This window comes from Syngnathus leptorhynchus, chromosome 7, assembly GCF_054491065.1.
Source record: "Syngnathus leptorhynchus isolate UIUO chromosome 7, UIUO_Slep, whole genome shotgun sequence".
NCBI lineage: Eukaryota > Metazoa > Chordata > Actinopteri > Syngnathiformes > Syngnathidae > Syngnathus > Syngnathus leptorhynchus.
In genome coordinates this window covers 1,575,223-1,592,212 of record NC_141201.1, presented here as the reverse complement: position 1 = coordinate 1,592,212, position 16,990 = coordinate 1,575,223, and the positions used below count along the sequence as shown (strand labels likewise).

The following is a 16,990-nucleotide window of genomic DNA, read 5'->3' as shown; positions in this document are numbered from 1 at the left end:
AGGTGCGCCTTATAGTCTGGAAAATACGGTAATAGAAATAAAGTTGTTATGTTGTGGAATATTTGTGTTATGGGGGAAAGAATAGTTACTTTTTAGTATTTGCTATCAGTTCTGTACTTTTGTTTGTCGGGTTTGGAAAGAGTTGAAGCAGCTATTGCTCTTCTTGTTTCTTTCACAGGGTGGCTGCCAGAGCGCAGCTTTTTGAACAGCAGCTCGGGAGGTAAGCGACATTCTCAAACACGTCAACGTCCAAATCACCAAAGCCAAGAGCCTGAATATGGAATAAATGCTTTCCATAATTTGTGTGCTTCCGACAGGGATGCCCAAGCCGTCTACTCCTGCGAAGCCGAACACAGTCATGAGCTCAGCTTCCCCCAGGGGGCGCACTTCTCCAATGGTGAGCGCTACCAATTTAAAATCAATAGCAAAACAAATAAGGTTGTGGAATGAATTATCGATTGGGGCATCTCAGTATACGTTATGCTTGGACTACCAAACGATGCTAACTAAGCTAATTGTAGCCACTTTAAAAACAAAAAACGTTTGTTTGTTTGTTTGTTTTTTTCTTTCGATGAGAGAATTTTTGTGTTGCCATGGAGATTGAAAAAGGAATGAGCTGGGGGAGTTCTAAGTACAGATATCCAATTTCCAAAGTAGGGAGTCAAAGTCACAAGAAAAATAAGTACTCAAGTACAGCTACCTGAAAAAAGTACAGGAAATAATGATTGCTTATCTACTTTGCGCCAGCTCATTTGAAGCCATTTGGCTTCATCCCAGCTTTCAGTGTGAGCGCCGCTAAAATACAAACAGCGCCTTTTTTTTTTTTTTTCTGCTTTTATTGCCTTTCCGTGACGAGGCCGCTTGGCTCGCGAGCAGCGGGGAGGCAGGTCACAGTAACCTAGTGATGGAAGGCACCCGGGCCTGTTAACCCCCCCACCGCTGCACTTCTCTGGTTCTGCAGAGCCTGCATCCAGAGACACGAAAAAAAAGCCAGCTTGCCATTTAGCAGAAGGCGTTCGCAGCGGTTCATCATTTTCAGAGAGCTCAAAACTGCGGTGGAAAAGCTCCAGTCAATTTTCCATGGGAAATTAAATTGCAGATTTTTTGGGGGAAATATTTCAAATGACCCGAAACATTTGTGCTCGTCACAAAAGTAGAGCGCTAACCGCTAGCATAGTTAGCGATATATTTTCCAACATTCTGTCCTCGATGTGTGTAACAAATAATGATCTTTCATTATCATGATCCTGCTTTCAATTCTTGTTTGTTTTTGTAAATCACCATGGATTTGCTTTGCTTTGTGTGTGTGTTATGTAAGTCGATCCTGCTTTTGTAAAAGAGCACGCTGACCCACATTGTCATTTGTGTTTTTTTCATCTGCGACAGTGTACCCGTCCGTCGAACCGGGATGGCTGCAAGCAAGCTACCAGGGAAAAACGGGTTTGATACCAGAAAACTACGTCGTCTATCTTTAATTTTTTATTTTATTTTTTGTCTCCCCCATGGTATCCATGGAAAAGCTCACTACTGTTAAACGTCGCTCCCACATGACAAATATACCTCTTTTTCTTTTGGATTTGGAAAACAATCTTCTTCAAATGTGTTTTTCATAAGACCTCTTTTCGCAACATGTTTTCACGACCTCCAATGACACACGAGAACCACTTGACTCATTTTATTGGCCTGAAATATTACCTTCAGTAATTTGTAATTATTTTTTATGTAAAAACAAACATCGGCAAAAGAAGCGGGCTCTCGCAAGTCGGCGAAGTGTTCCCGTCACGATCCACTCGCGGGCCGTTACGAAATTTCACGTCGCCCATCTGTCTCGTGTACATAATTCAAATGTGATAACCATGGGAAAATATCTGTAGGTCAGTTCCCATGTTGAATTCCTGAGGCTCATTTGTAGAGCTCTGCTTGGCTAATTTCATGTCGGGGCATCAAATTCTTCCACCACCTTTTGCACCTTAAATGACTGCGGTCATTACACTGGCCGTAGACTTTTTTGTTGTCACTTCACTGTGTTTGTAAATCATAGAAATGATCATATCCTGTAAAGCATGTGTTCTCAAACTTTTGGGGTCCAGAGGAAACGCCCAAAAAAATAATAAACATAGCACACATATCACAACTGAACACTGCACTTAAATATAGTCAAATGAAAACTTTACATCATGATTCAATTGAAATACACATAAGTAAATAAATGCTAGCCAATAAACAAACAAGCTTAAAAGACTCAATATTTCTGGGTGATTCTTAGAATGTGTTCCGGTCAAACATATTCAGGACATATTGAAGGAAAATTTGACCTTTTTTTGAAGAGGTTTATTTTTGGGCTCTGATGTCACACTCCTGGACCACACTTTCTGAGAACCACCCATATACTTAGGTGACAGAAACATTATGTAGCCTGGCCATTTAATTCAGTCATTCCTTTGCGTACCACTAGAGGGCGCTTGCACTTTGATACCCACAGCTCTACGTAAGCAAACTATATATTCATGATACCACATCATCCTTATCCTCCGACTCAAGGACCCCAGTTTGAGAACCTGTCATTTTTTTTTTGTTTGTGTTATCAAAGAACATGATTGCTGGGCGGGATGACTTCAGCATACAATGTGTTTGTGGTACACGGGTGTACCAGCATTTTTTACTTTTAATATTATTGTTGTAATCTAAACGTGTGCACACATTTCAAGGGCTTTAAAAAAAAAAAGAATTCCCTTCGGTTATCCAACTGAAACGTGACTGTACTGTACCGGGAAGGAGGGGAGGGACCGAAACTATATTTCAGGAATGTCAGGTGGCCTTGGCTGCTTTTGAGTGACGTGGGAAGAATGAGGAGAAAACTCCCTAAAAGTGAAAAGCGTTACGGAAATTTGAACCATGTCCCGCATTGTGTAACATTTCCACACGTGGGGAGGTTGTTTCCTCTGCAAGCAACTGCTGTCTGCACGCTGCATTTACACCTTTTATAAATAAACACAATGATTTATGAAGGCTGAGCTACAAGGGTTAATTTTGGCTATTGTGTTATATTTCATGGGCCACTTACAACGACGCAGCGGAACAGATCTGGCCCCCAGCCCTCGTGTTTGACACCATTAGTTCAAATTCGGTCGGTTGATCTTTTTGAGTGTCGATTTATTGATTGGTTGTTTTGATTAATCCCGCACAGTAAAGCGTAAAAAGGCAGAAGGGGGCGCTCAAGGCAGCTTTGGCAAAAAAAAAAAAAAGAAGAAGCGAGAAGGAGTCCAGTCAACACGTGGTCACTTGGGGTGGAAGAGCAGCGGCCTCACCATGCCCGCCAGGACCTTGGGCAGCTGCGAGGCGATCACCTCGGTCATCATCTCGGGAAACTCCACCTTCATGGCGTCGGCCTGGATGAAAGTGCTCAGGCAGAACAGGTTGACCTTCTTCACTATCTGTCGAGGGGGCAGAAGGTTAGATTTTTTTTTTTCGTGGCGCCACGGCGGCGGTTTTTGGCCGGCGTACTTCGTGCATGGCGTCCATGAGCTTGGTGAGGTGGTAGAAACGCTGCGAGCTGGCCACCACGCCCTTCTCCTTCCCGTGGATGGCCTTGGTCAGCTCGCGGATGTAATTCTGACGCATCTCCTCGAAGGCCCCCTGACTTTTTAGACCCTCCAGAGGCACTGAGAGAACAAGGACACTTGGCACTCATTCATGAAGATTTGCAGTTTTTATTTTTTTTTATTTTTTACCCGTGTTGAGCAAGATGATGGCCTTCATGCAGAGGAACTCCTCGCGAGTCACTTGGAGGTTGGCAAACTCCTGCGGGATGAACTGGATGGCCAGGCACAAGTCGTAAATGGGAGATCTTCTCATTTGTTCCCTGAGGAGGAGGATGGGGCGTGCAGTAAAAAAACAAAACAAATATAGGCGCTTTTTGAATGGCCATTACTTCAAATGATTTGCTTTTCTCGCAGGTACGAATTGACCTACCTAATGGCAAGCGGACGATGACATTTTGGAGAAAGGAAATATGTCAGTCAAACTTTTGAAAGCACAATCTTAGAACAAAACAAAATTCATCTCTTCATTCATCTCGTACTCACAGACTTAAAACGAGGTCAGGCGCAAAGTATATATATTCCCTGGTGACGTTTTGAAAGGAGCGCCAGCCGAGCGAAAACACCATCAGGTTCATCCACGAGTACTGGATGAGCGTCATCTGGTCGCTGATGTGAAGATTACGAAAACCTTAGCAAAGAAAATCACACATGGTAGCATCATTTTTCTTTGATTATATTTTTGTCATGGCCAAAATTGAATTCATCATTTAATCCTGCTTTTCATCATTTTTCTTTTTTTTTTTCCTCAGTGCGTCAGGCTAAGACTCGGAGCAAATCTGTGATTTGGCGTCTGCAGAAAGGTTACCTGGCAAAGACTTGGACCACTTAACGATCCACAGCAGCTGCTTCTCGCACAGATTGTTCAGGCTATTGAGCAGCGCGTGCGAGACGTCGGCTTGCGCGCCTTCGTAGCCCGAAAACACCACCTCGGGTTCGATGTTCTCCAAGATGGCCATGATGTGCTGGGAGAACTGAATCTCCTGGATACCCGGCACGCCCGCCATGGCGCTCAGGGACTGGCTGTCGCCCGACACGGACAGATGCGGCGGGAACATAACCGAGTGCGACAAGCCCAGCGCCTTGAGGGCTCCGAAACGCTTCAACTTCCTACCTGAGGGGGGGGGCGGAGCAAAAGGTTTGCATTTTCAACTTCAATTGTTTTGGGTCTCATTGATGATACGGCAATTACCTCCAAGCATCATTCCCGCTTGATAGCACTTCCGCAGGCGACAGGCCGGGCAATTTTTTCTCCGAATCTTGTCCACAATGCAGTCATTGCGCCCGGCGCACAGATAGCTGTGATGACCTTTAAAACCAGAGGTCACCAACAACAACAAAAAAAAACATCATTTAAAATCATCTAAAATGCAAGGAAGGGAGTGTAGGGGGAAGAAAAAAAAAATACGTGTTCAAGGGCTCCTTAGTGTTCCGTGAAAAGCTCTGAAGGAGAACATGAGATAGTGGCAAGGCTGTCAGGACGAAGTGACACGGCCAGGGTGAGACACGGTGGCTCTCGTGTATCCGCCGTTGTGCGATAACAAGCAAAACAAATCCAGATAGCGTCGCCAACCATCTCGGGCAATTACCAAAGAAGGTTAGAGGATGCTTTTTTTTATTTGAGGGGAGGGCGGTGGGCCACGGCCATAGTTTTGTTTTTTTCAAACTTGTCTGCCTGTCTGCGTTCCAAGCCCTTAAGTTAAAGACTAACTGGACCAACATGACAATTTTAATATTTGGCAGTATAAAATTCTGATCAATGATTGATTCACTCGTTCACTCATTTATTTTCAAATGCCCAATCCTTTCCTGTGTTTTTTTTTTTTTTTTTTCTTCAACGCATCAGGCTGAGACTTGGAGCAAATCTTAAACAATTCATTCAAAAAGTACAAAAGGGCCATGATTAAGTAATTGTGTTGAATTGATTGACATAAATGAAGCAGAAACAAATTTCTTATCTAAAGTAGTTGGTTTAGGTGGAGATTTTACTTGATCCTCACCTTCCACTGCTCTTTTAAAAAAGACCTTGCAGCTGCCGCAGGTTAGAACTCCGTAATGGCACCCGGAGGCCTCGTCGCCACAGATCACGCAAGACCTCTGAGGGGGCATGCTGTGGAAAAAAGAAAACACTCCTTAGACAGTAACAACTACTTATTAGTTCCCCACAGAGGATAAAGAATACATGTCTGAGTATTCTTATATATTGCCTTTCAACATGTGCTACTGCACCATTTGTGTTCAAATAGGAATTATTGATAACACTGATGCTAATTTGTTGGCCTGTGTAAAGCATTTCACATCGACTGCTGGCATTATTAAACTAAGCAATGTTGCCAAGGCATAGCAACTGCAATTCTATTTTGGGTGTCGAAATATTTAAGTGCAGTCCATTATGGTTAGTTTAGCTCAATTTTTTTTGTCTCCAAGTCAAATCAAAAAGTCAGTTCATAATAATCATTTTTCCTGGTCAATCCCTCAAACATTTTTAAACCTGTGGCCTGGAGTGTGGCGGTTCAAATGTACCTGGCAAAGGCATTAAAAGGCGTATGGTTCCGCTGGGCCAGGGCCTGGCTGTGCATCCCATTGTAGCCGAACATTGGGTCCTCCGTCACCCCGGCCGATTGGCACCAGAACTGCGGCTCCCCGGGCCCCACGGCGGGCACCTGCCAGCGGCCCACCTCGCTCTTGTACACGGCCAGGTGAGCCGGCGAGGGCGCGCTGCCATCCAAGTGGAGCGCTGCGCCCTTCCGGGCGAAGCCTCCGCGCGGGTCGGACTTCGTCTGGCCCTGCTGGCCCATCTGCTCCGCCGGGTTCATGTGCACCAGGAAGTTGGGCGAAGCTTCTTGCGCCGGCCGGGGACCCTCCGGGGCAAAACGCGTGCACTCCGGCTCTTCGAAGCCAAAGTGGGGCTGCTTGCGGCCGTCTTGGGCGCATCCGTCCAGCGCGTGAAAGGCTGGACACGGCGTCTCCATGATGACGGACGCTTCTTGCTCGTCCTTGATGAACTTAGACGACACGTTGGAGCCAACCTGGACGAAGTGCTCCCACTTTAAAAAGTCATTTCCACGCTCGTACGGAGTCTCCCCCTGCTGCTGCTGCGGCGGCGGCGGCGGTGGTTGCTCCTGCTCATCTGGCGGAGCGTCCAACAGGTTAGCGCAGTCTCTGAACACCGAAGCGTCGCCCTGGCTCGGCGGAACGGCGGCGGCCGCGTAACCGTCGGGGGGAAGCTTCATGTCGTTGAAGTCGATGATGTCACCAAGTATCCTCCCGTGGACTTTCTCCATTTTGGAGTGCGTAAAAGGAGACACTCGCGCGCGCCTCCAAGCAGAACGCAGAGTGCGGAGTTCCTGCGATCACAGCCCCTCCTCTTCCAAAATCCACGACGAGGGTGACGAAAAGGAGGGCCAAGTAGGCCCTACAAAAAAAAAAAAAAAATCGCAGAAGAACATGTATAAAAAAATATATATATAAATACATATTGTAAGCCACTGTTAGATACACTGCGCTTAAATATTAAAAAACAGAAACATAGAAACGGCACTTGAATAGTTTAATAATTCACTTTAAATGCATTCCACATCAATTAAAATAATTCTGAAAACAAATGTATAGTCTTCAAAAGTTGAACACAACTGAACTGTACTTAAATGAAATACACTGGATAGATAAAAGGTTCACATCACACACAAAAAATAACTTTATGCACAGTTTGAACATTGAATTCACTGAATTCAGAATCACTTAGTTGCTCCACAAGAAATATATTTGGAAAAATCCAAACTTTAAAAACAACAGGAGAGTTAAACGTATCTCATGAGAAAATTCCATTTGGATGACTTCACGGCTAAATTGATGTATACGAAATATGGTATCACCCCATTTTGTATGATACTGTTGAAAATAATCTGGCTCCCTGAACTAGTCCATCAAAAACAATGATAATGAGACTTTGCTAAATATGAAAACCAGATTTTTCCTCATGTTGGTTTGCCGAGTACAGTGATGCTTTTTTTTTTTTTTTTTTTACTCACGTAGGCCTTGGCCCTATCTCTTGCGTCATAATCACGTCGCTATCAGTTGTATATGTATGCTTGTGTGTTACTTGTCTTTATGTGGCCTACATTATGACTATAGGATAACACTGTCACGTTTGTATCAGCGTGACGTGTCGCTCATATGCGGCGGCCCAGATTTTCCCCAATGTCAAGTTAGCAATCGTCACTATCCTTGATTTGAACCTCCTGTATGATTGGGAAAACCACACCAGAGGTCATTGGGCGAAAGTTTGAGAGCCCGGCAGTGCCACCTTGCGGTTAACTCTGGCATTGACACAACGTTGCGATTTTTTTGGGGCTCAATTCAGGCTTGACTTTTGATTGTTTCACTTTGAATGATTGAGTAAAAGGATGCTTGCGACTCATTGTGTCACTTCATTCAGCTGCCTGACGAGCTGAGCCAGGGTCTTCACTTCCCGCTTGCCCATGGCCAGCAACTCGAAGCGAAGGCTGGAGATGTCCCGCTTGATGGCTTTCAGTTCGCCTACGGGACAAGATGTTTGACAAACGAGATGCTGAGAACACGGTGTGAGTGTGCGTTGTGCTCCAATCACCTTCATTCACTTCGTCATTTTCTTTGTCCCGCTGCGCTTTCAGGATGTGTCTCTTGACGAGGCGGCTCATGATCTTCTGGAAAATGGAAATAGAGGTCATTGTATAATGACAGGCTGATTCAGATCCAGTATGTCACCGTGCTCGAGGTAAAATCACTTCAATCAAATGAAGAATTGAACAGGACCCTAATGTACAGTAATCCTCTTGTAAGACTGTTTAATACACAAGATTAGGAGTATTAGTATAGTAGGAGTGTTGGGAGAAAAAAAATATTGTTGTAAACACACATCTTGGTATATTTAATTTTACAATGTTTTATTGGAAATAGTTATTTGAGATTGGTAATGTTGACCTTAAAAAACTTCAAAAACTACAAAACTAGATAGATGGGTAGCTAGCAAGATAGCTAGCTAGCGAGCTATATTGCATTTTATTTTTATTTCACAAGTGGTGGAGCGCAGTTGGTGGTCGAAGTAGACAGGCAGGAAAGTAAGATATTGTTTACTTGATAACGTGTTGGACAAGCAGACGCGTCCACTCTGGAGTCTTCTTGTTGACTTAACTAAGAGCCAAAACATAAGTAGAAACATGAGGCAGACGCAGCCAACTTTGCAAAATGATTGACGCTGTTCCCTACTTTGTTTTGTTCCATTTCGTCACGCTGCATATTATCTCTGACTTTCTCTGGAGCTACATCCAAAAGACATCCTTTGAGTTTTCGCAAAAGCGAAGCAACCGGGCCGAGACTCGGGAGCAGGTTGAAGGGGACGGGCAGCGAACCGCCTGGCTCAAAGTACGAAAACCACAATTTGGCTCGGGCGAACTTCCACTCAACGTCAGAGTCACCCTGAACAAGACACAAAATTATGATTTCAATCTGGAGTCATCATCAAACTTTTTGGAATGCGAAAGGAAGCCAGTGAAAGTAGAAAAGCGCACCTCAATCTCCTGAAAGGAACTATTGAACATGGCGATGAGCATGTTGAGCAAGACGATCACCATGATGACGTTGTAGACGCCGTACAGGATGTAGCCGATGTTCTCGATGAACTTGTGGTCGATGTCGATCACGACCGACTTCACTTCCGACAGGCCGAAGATGGCCCAGAAGAGCGTTTTGAAGCTTTCCTCCAGCCTATGATGAGGAACGGCAGAAAGAACGTATCGATACTTTGCTAGTTTATGACGAAAAAGAATCAGAAGAGAACCGCAACGCACGTGGTGAACGCTTCGTTGTGTTTGGCCCCGAGGTAGTACGAGTACAAGTTGAACATCCCCATCATGAAGGCCACAAAGACGGTGATGAAAATCACCAGGAACTTGAAGATGTCCTTCACCGTCCTGCCCAGCGAGATCTGCAACGGGCCGAAGCTCTCGTTGGCCGGCAGCACGTAGGCGATGCGGCAGAAGCTCAGCACGACCGCCACGGCGTACAGGCCCTCGGAAATGAGCTGCGGATCTGACGGAAGCCACTTGACTCGGGCTGGAAGTGAGGAACGCGACAGCGCAGTCATGCTAGCAATCTCAAAGGAATTCATTTGCTCCTCAAAGGACCATAAAAAGTCCACAAAAGTCTGAAACTCTGCTCTGTGACTTACCGAGCTGAAAATACTGAATGTCCGAGGGCAGAGAGACGTTGGACAGATTAGCGTTGTTCGTGTCCACATAGTGTTGAGCGGCATACACGTGCCAGCACGCCATCAGCCGCGCGATGAACGAGCCATTGAAGATGGCCAAAATGTTGAAGTCCAGAAAGTTCCACGGTTCCGCGATATATTCCCTGATGTCCTGCGACCAAATGTCATTGCATTCTTTCCAAATTTTTCCTGTGGACGGAGAATAAAAACGTCAACTAGGAGACGCCGCTCCTAAGCGTTCGAAGATCGAACCTAGCACCCAGGACACGATGAGAATCTCAATCCAGGTGAAAGGCGTGGTCTTCATGCGGAAGAGCTGCGAGGGTGGACGGTGGGTCGTCATGTTGGCCAGAAGCGTCGGACCGTTGAAACGGTCGGCCGCGTTCAGAACCAGGAGGCACAAGAAGATGACAAAGGAGGCGGCGTGGGCCACAAACTTCAGAAACGGACCACACATCAGCTTCCCGAGCTGATGGAGTGAGGGAAACAAGATCATTTTAGATCATAGGAGACATGACGTATCCTCTGATGGCCGACCTTGCTAGATGGCGCAATCCAGGACACGAGAGCTAGAAGGGGCAAGCTAACTGTGATCCCGAAGACCAGGAGAACTTTAACTGCCATAGTCTGTCGACGGAGTCCAGAAACGTTCTGATACCAGATGGAGAGCAGCTGTTGCTGGCAGTTGGGATGGGCCACAAACTGACAAACAGGCTCAGAGTTAAGACTCACTACAGAGGATAAAGAATATATCAAGACTGCTTTTATTTTGTCACTCACTCACTCACTCACTTTCTTAACGTCATACTTGATTGCAAGTTTTAACCTGGCCAGCTTTTGCCCAGTCTCCAGCGAGTCACCGTGCAAGATGGCCGCCACTTCCTCAGTGTTCTGGCACAAGTCCAAGAAGCCCACCGTGAAGTCTTTGCACTGCACGGACAGTTTCTTGTAGTCGTTCTGACGCAACAGGATGAAAGATGCGGGTCTTAATCATCATGAATCAATCATCGTAAAAATGGTATCTTCACCTTGAACTCCATCTCGGTGCTGGCTAAGACCGCCAACTCGTGGCTCAGCTCCAGCGCCGCCATCACGGGGTCTTCGTTGGAGAGAGACAGATAGGCCGGACTGGCGAGACCTTTGTAGGCGTCGATGCGGGACTGCGAGTGTCTGAAGGAGTCGGCGGCCCGCTGCCGGCTGCAGGCGCCGCAACAGCAGAAGTAGTCGTGGGGGCGCTGGATGCGAGCCCCCCTGGCGAGAAGCAAGTGCACGATCTCGTAGTCGTGGCACTGCGAGGCCAGAACGATGGCCGTGATGTCGCTGGAGAAAAGACCGCAGTTCTCATCGTCGGCAAAGAGGTCTTCACCTACGTCCGCCTGACTGGAGCTAGAGGACAACCTCTGAACGTCGGCAAAGTCTCGCCGGCTCAAGATGGCCTCCACGATACGTACGTAACCTTTACGGATGGCTGAAAGCAACGCGTCGCCAGTCCCGGTCAGCTCTTTCCTCTCCAGGAGTAACTTGGTGATCTCCAAATGCTCATTGGCCACGGCCAGCTGCAAAGCGTTCTGGCCCGTGAAATGGACGCCGCTGACGTTGATGTCCGGCAGCTCGTCCACCAAGCGCCTGACTTCGGAAACGTTGCCGTGCACGACAGCCTCTAAGAAGGCTTCCTCGGTCAGGGAGAGGCCGGAGCCGGGATGGTCGCGGAAGAGGGGGGCGGCCTTCCACGTGGCCGACCCTGAGAGTTGCGCCGTCATCTGAACACAGGGGAGCCATTGCTTGGGGTGTGGCGGACATTTTATATTGCACCAATTTTCTCTGTAGTCATGTGAAGGTTAATTTATTTTGACCAAGTCCCGCAGAGAGCTTCAAGGAAGTGACAACTCTGCAGAGCTGAGTTATTACTCCCCCCCCCCCACGAAGGATACCACCCACAGACTCGTCATCTGCCCTCCTTGACACCCTCAAGCTGGACCTGGAAGGAGGCCGAAGCCGGGGAAGGACACCAGCAGCATGTCGCCAAGCTTTTTATAGACTACACCTGACGTGTTTACATGTGAGAGTCCCTCCAGATCGGCATATGGGCTTTAACAATAAATCAGCCACCAAACTAAGAAAATCTGTTTGTCTTTTCAGTCATTTCATTGAGTGCAGCACCCGCTAATTGCTACTTACAATGACTGAGCAAGACTTTCCCTTTCATCCAATTGTACGCATTGTTGGAAAGGATTAGCTTGCGCACAATTGACACGAGCGGATGTGCAGTCACAGGTCACATAATTAGGTAAAGCCGCAAACAAAGATAGTCACGGAAAGCAATTGATTTACACATTTGTGTATTATGGTGGTTGTAAAAACGAAGCAAGGTTAACATGAAGCCAAATCATGTTTTTTTTTTTTAGGACATACACTAGTTTTAATTTCATTTTCTACGAGCAGTTAATCAAATCAAAAGCCTTCAACCCATCTTGGTGAACATATAAAAAAAATGACATAATACTCATCCTTTTTTCACTCACCTCAAAGAAAGTCTGATCCGTCTGTCACTTTCCATCCACCAGTCTCATCACGGTAATGTAATATACGATAACGTAATGAAGCTTGTCTCTATCCTGTCAGCCTGTTGTTGGGCCGCCGCCTGCTTAAGTGACCAAAAAGGTTGTGGTCATCGCACTGTTTTGTGTGAGGTCACCATTGGGAGGGCACCGCAGGGGGCACATATTTTAAACTGGATTTAAAAGCATTCATATTTTGTATTAATATATATTTTTTAAAAAGCTATGGGGACATGGTATTATGAACGTTTGCCCTATGTATTTTTTTCTTCTCGTGCATTATGCAAGTTTATAGTACGTATATTGAAGATATGAATTTCCTGCGTATTTAGCGGCCTCTGCTGGACAATGTCGGTACACGCACAGCAACCGTTGCCAAGGAAGTGCGTCTTGAGTCGTTTCATGATGGCTGCACCGTTCATAAACATCCAGGTAAGTGCTCCATTTCTTCACTAAAGTACTTGAAGAAGTTAAACACAAGTCACCAGAGACAGTAATCCACAACACTGACGCCATATTGATCAGTGTGACACAACTTTTTAGTGGGCGTTTTTTTAAACAAGTAGTATCATTTGCGAATTGTTAGCAAACTGAGCTAAACTTGACGTGTTAGCCCGCCACCATTTTATCTAATGTTTACCTCACTTATTTTGTCATCGACATTCAACAGTGCAAACACACATTTGACATCACTGTGACATCATAAACGTCATGGCTCTGCAGCAAGGATGCAGGTATACATGGAAGAAAAAAAAAAGCACAACTGGAACGGGTTTTTTAAAGCAATTATATGACGTCACGTCAACTATTACAAAGCTAACATGGCAAAGCTAACATTGATGTGATTCAGGAGCAGCAGCAGCATCAACATTATTTTTGCTCCCAAATGACCGAGAAAAAAAAAAAAAAAAAAAAAAAGGCTTGTTGTCCCCACACAGAGATGAGTGATGTCGAGCCTCCAGCAGGAGAGAGCAGCTCTGGTTGAGGAGCAGAAGTTCAACAGAGAGCGAGCTCGCAGATGTGTGCAGGAGACCAACCGCAGACGCAGGTATGATCACGCAAGGAAAATTCAACACTTGCCCAACCACATCAACCATAATCAACAAAAAAAATATACATTTCCTCTGCAACAGTATCAAATTAAAAGTCTGCGTTTTTCCGCGTCAGGGATCTGAGGGAGAAACAACGGCTGTGGGTGCTGCAGGAGCAACAGCGGCGTGAAGAAGTCCTGCAGCAACGCCGCCAGAAGATTCATGCCGTCACTGAGCACTTCCAGAGGTCTTACGTGCCTCCCTCTCAGAGGCCGGCCCAATGCGAACGACTCGGCTTGGGAAAGGACTGTCCAAATTTGGAAGATGCCCTCAGTCAAATCCGAGGCCCCAAGCAGGCATCCGCCATCCAAAGGTATCGTACAGAATACAGAAAAATTGGTAACCTCCTTGTTATTTTGCCGGTCAAATTATATTCAAAACATTAGGAAAACAATATTTCTTTGAGGAGATAAAAAAATTTTAAACACGTGTTTGGCAAAAAAAACAAAAGAAAACAGAAAATTGTAGAAAACGTTTTTGGTAGTAGTATTATTTTTGGTTTAATATGAAATGTTTTGAAATGTTTGTATTTGTCTTAAGTCAAACAAGCAACGCCCCAACTTCCAGACCCCCTGCTGCTGCCTTGTCAGAATCGCCCCATCACCAAACTCCCGCCACCGTGCAGGCGTACGTGGGACGTCAGGAGCCCAGCACTTATGCCCGCAAGTGGCAGGAACTTCCAAAGAAGCAACTGGACCATAGCGGACAGGTACATTGCACGCTTATTGGCATCTCCAACCTGAAAATGGCCTCCTCAAATTGACCAATCAGATTTTAGACTTTTTTTGTTTTGTTTTATTTCTTTTCAAAAAGTTTCTTCAGTAGAGTGAATAAATGTCGCCATCTGTTGGCAGCTGGAAGTAATGTAGCCTCTTTTAGGTTAGTGCAAGTACATTCCATCCATCCATCCATCCATCCATCCATCCATCCATCCATCCATCCATCCATCCATCCATCCATCCATCCATCCATCCATCCATCCATCCATCCAGCTTCTTAATCAAACCAGAGCCGACCAATGATTTTCCCATTCCATATAAACCGTAGCTGATGACAATTTTCATTGATGCCGTTGACGGCATTTCACGTCAACAGCGCTCAAAGTGTTAATTATCACATCAGCGCCCCCCCCCCCCCTTCCCATTTCAGGACGACAACATGTCCTGCTGCTCCAAAACTGACAGCGTGTGCAGTCAGGACAGCTTGGAGAATGAGGAACCCAGCAAGAGCGTCGTCCTGCACTACTCTGAAAAGCCCGTCCAAGACCTCAAGTGCGCCAACGACATGCGTCATCTGCTGTCGGTGCCCGGGCCCACTTTGGTGGCCGTGAAGCCGCACATCCACAGGCTCCCCGCCGACCTCAACTACAACCTGCCCACCCAGAAGGAAACCTGCGCCTCTGTCAATAACCTCAACAAGTTCTCAGCCGACTTCGCCATGTGGAAGCACATCAATACGGGAAGCCCAAAGTGCCAACTGAGTCACGAATCCAGCGGGTCCGTGGCGTCCTCGCCCCCGGCCTGCAGAGTCCAGTTCACCAAAGGCATCCTTAAAACTGCTCCCGGAGAAACGCCGGCAGAATCTCCGCGGGCTCACATCAACGCCGTCAAACCTGTCCAGTTTTTGGTGTGCGACAGCATCGAAGTGGCCAAAGCCAGGTCCAAGGCCGCCGACTCCAAGAACTCCTCCAAGAAGCTGCGCTGGCTGGACGAAGAGGCGGGCGAACCCGATGGGACGCGGCCCAGAGACGGCCACTCGCAGAAGTGGGCAGACGTCGGGGTTCAAGTCAACGCCGACGCCATGGGCTCGCACGTCCCTCGCGGGGACTATTCGGCGAGAGTCGGGACGGCTCTGCTTCCCTCGGGCTTCGTCGCCCAATCCCCGGTCCCGGTGGCTAGGATCAGGGGGGAGTTGCAGACCACCACGAAGCACGGGGGCCCCGTCAGGGGCTCGTACAGCAGCGAGCAAACCCGCGCCGGCCATCAGCTCCTTCTTCCGTCTCCTGAGGAGGCTCCGCACAAAGACACGCAGCGACTTATGACGGGCGACAGTTCCGCCATCAACGCTCGCCCGCCGCCCGCAATTGCCCGCCCTACGCCTGACAGCAACTGGAAAGGCTCGCCCGCTTTCAGTCAGCCGCCCACGTCGGGTCGAGGGCGGAGGGTGTTATCGGGGGGAAAAGTATTGGACCGCACCCCCACCGATGATGAGATCTATCAGCTGTGCCAGGATGTCCGCAACGCCTTTGTCAGCACTGCGGGACAACAACCGGACACATCATTAGGTACACCTGCAATCCTAAACCTCTTCCAAAGTTGATTTAAAAAAAAAAATACTATTTAGTTTGGTCAAAACATTTATACATAGAATTTTTGTTTCTTTTTTTTCTCAAGACAAAGCCGCGACCCCCCGATGTCAGGCTTTCACGGGTGGCAGGGCCACAAACAAATCCGCTGCGGATCAGAATCGACGACCTTCTGGGTCAACCAATAAGAAACCTGAATTCTTTAAGGTAAGTTTTTTTTTTTTTTTTCAACTTCATTTTAGAATAGAATCTTTAATTGACCAAGATGTAAACAATCCAGATTACAAATCTCCAGGCTACAAATCCAGTCGGATTTTCTCCCAAAGGCCACTACACGGATCAACCAAACAAAGGTGGGTCGTCAGCAAATAGTCACGGTCCAAAGCGGCAAATCACTGACGCCGTTTTTTGTCGCAGGCGTCAAAAGCGGCAGTCAACGCCGCCTCAGCGACCTGTACACCTACGACAACCACAACAAAGCACACAAAATCGCCTCGCAGCCGCACCAGCAGCAGTACCAGCGCCGACACCCGGCGCCGACGTCCATCTCCATGGAAGAGCAGAGAATCTTTCAATCCCTGAACCGACTCAACTGCCAGCTGTACCGCAAAGGTGGCTTGCAATGACCCCAGTCCAGCCGTAGCATTTAACATCTAACCAAACGTGCCTTATCAAAGGACAAAAACAGGCTCGAGAGCCTGATTTCAATTTCAAGTCTGCATAGTCAGCGTTTTTTTTTTTTGTGGAACAATGGAAAATTATTTTTATCTTTAATGTACATAGTACAATCAAAAGTAATATTTGTAACAAGCTCAAACTTACTGTTGACTCAATAAATAAAAAAAAAAAAAGCTCCCTCTAGCTAAATAACATGAACAAAAGTATTTCTGATGCAACTCTTGAAGTGTTTGAAATGATCCTAAAATGAGAGGTGGGTGGGGGTGGGGGTTCCGGCTTGACTTGGGGTTACCTCGCTCCTCCTCCCAACATGTCTGATTTTGCCCTTTTGTCAGCCTGCTCATACTTGCTCCAAAAAAAGTCAACGTGGAGGAAGCCCACCTCAACGTGTCAACGGCTCTTCTCCGTATGACTCTAAAAATAAAAAGTGCTCAGCACATGCGTGTGCATGCCCTAAAATCCCATCCAAAAACCACATGGCTGGTGATTCAGTAGCCCGTAATGGCTCATTT

The 16,990-nt window shown here is 46.7% G+C and overlaps 4 protein-coding genes across 10 annotated transcripts in view; 2 read left to right on the top strand and 2 right to left on the bottom strand.

The window, feature by feature from the left end:
• arhgap42b (Rho GTPase activating protein 42b) overlaps positions 1 to 3,004 on the top strand; it is a 28,739-nt gene extending 25,735 nt beyond the window's left edge. For all 4 annotated transcript variants that reach the window (XM_085916839.1, XM_085916842.1, XM_085916841.1 and 1 more), the window contains 3 exons: positions 179 to 220; positions 318 to 397; positions 1,387 to 3,004. In XM_085916839.1, the coding sequence (XP_085772965.1) occupies positions 179 to 220; positions 318 to 397; positions 1,387 to 1,475 (211 nt within the window). In that variant the 3' untranslated portion in view covers positions 1,476 to 3,004. The remainder of the gene's footprint in view (positions 1 to 178; positions 221 to 317; positions 398 to 1,386) is intronic.
• On the bottom strand, positions 2,329 to 6,921 carry pgr (progesterone receptor). The gene is made up of 8 exons (XM_085916846.1): positions 6,123 to 6,921; positions 5,600 to 5,709; positions 4,792 to 4,908; positions 4,408 to 4,713; positions 4,086 to 4,230; positions 3,732 to 3,862; positions 3,505 to 3,662; positions 2,329 to 3,434 (listed from the first exon to the last, which is right to left on the bottom strand). Exons 1-8 carry the CDS (start codon positions 6,881 to 6,883, stop codon positions 3,279 to 3,281), a joined length of 1,884 nt encoding a protein of 627 aa, XP_085772972.1. The 5' UTR covers positions 6,884 to 6,921; the 3' UTR covers positions 2,329 to 3,278.
• Positions 6,922 to 7,145: 224 nt separating this feature from the next.
• trpc6b (transient receptor potential cation channel, subfamily C, member 6b) lies at positions 7,146 to 11,606 on the bottom strand. Of its 2 annotated transcripts, XM_085916848.1 has the most exons (11): positions 10,875 to 11,606; positions 10,639 to 10,803; positions 10,384 to 10,548; positions 10,099 to 10,315; positions 9,808 to 10,035; positions 9,428 to 9,692; positions 9,149 to 9,344; positions 8,847 to 9,056; positions 8,715 to 8,771; positions 8,209 to 8,284; positions 7,146 to 8,138 (listed from the first exon to the last, which is right to left on the bottom strand). In XM_085916848.1, the coding sequence occupies exons 1-11, from the start codon at positions 11,604 to 11,606 to the stop codon at positions 8,017 to 8,019; spliced, it is 2,433 nt and encodes an 810-aa protein (XP_085772974.1). In that variant the 3' UTR covers positions 7,146 to 8,016. The 2 variants fall into 2 exon arrangements, with proteins under 2 accessions (XP_085772974.1, XP_085772973.1); XM_085916847.1 differs by having other exon boundaries at positions 7,146 to 8,284.
• cep126 (centrosomal protein 126) lies at positions 8,108 to 16,627 on the top strand. Of its 3 annotated transcripts, none has more exons than XM_085916843.1 (9): positions 8,108 to 8,180; positions 8,252 to 8,355; positions 12,737 to 13,452; positions 13,572 to 13,808; positions 14,036 to 14,204; positions 14,645 to 15,779; positions 15,889 to 16,007; positions 16,081 to 16,153; positions 16,218 to 16,627. In XM_085916843.1, exons 3-9 carry the CDS (start codon positions 13,352 to 13,354, stop codon positions 16,424 to 16,426), a joined length of 2,043 nt encoding a protein of 680 aa, XP_085772969.1. In that variant the 5' UTR covers positions 8,108 to 8,180; positions 8,252 to 8,355; positions 12,737 to 13,351; the 3' UTR covers positions 16,427 to 16,627. The 3 variants fall into 3 exon arrangements, with proteins under 3 accessions (XP_085772969.1, XP_085772971.1, XP_085772970.1); XM_085916844.1 differs by having other exon boundaries at positions 8,147 to 8,355; positions 12,737 to 12,836; positions 13,343 to 13,452; XM_085916845.1 differs by having other exon boundaries at positions 8,146 to 8,355; positions 16,096 to 16,153.
• Positions 16,628 to 16,990: the final 363 nt, after the last annotated feature.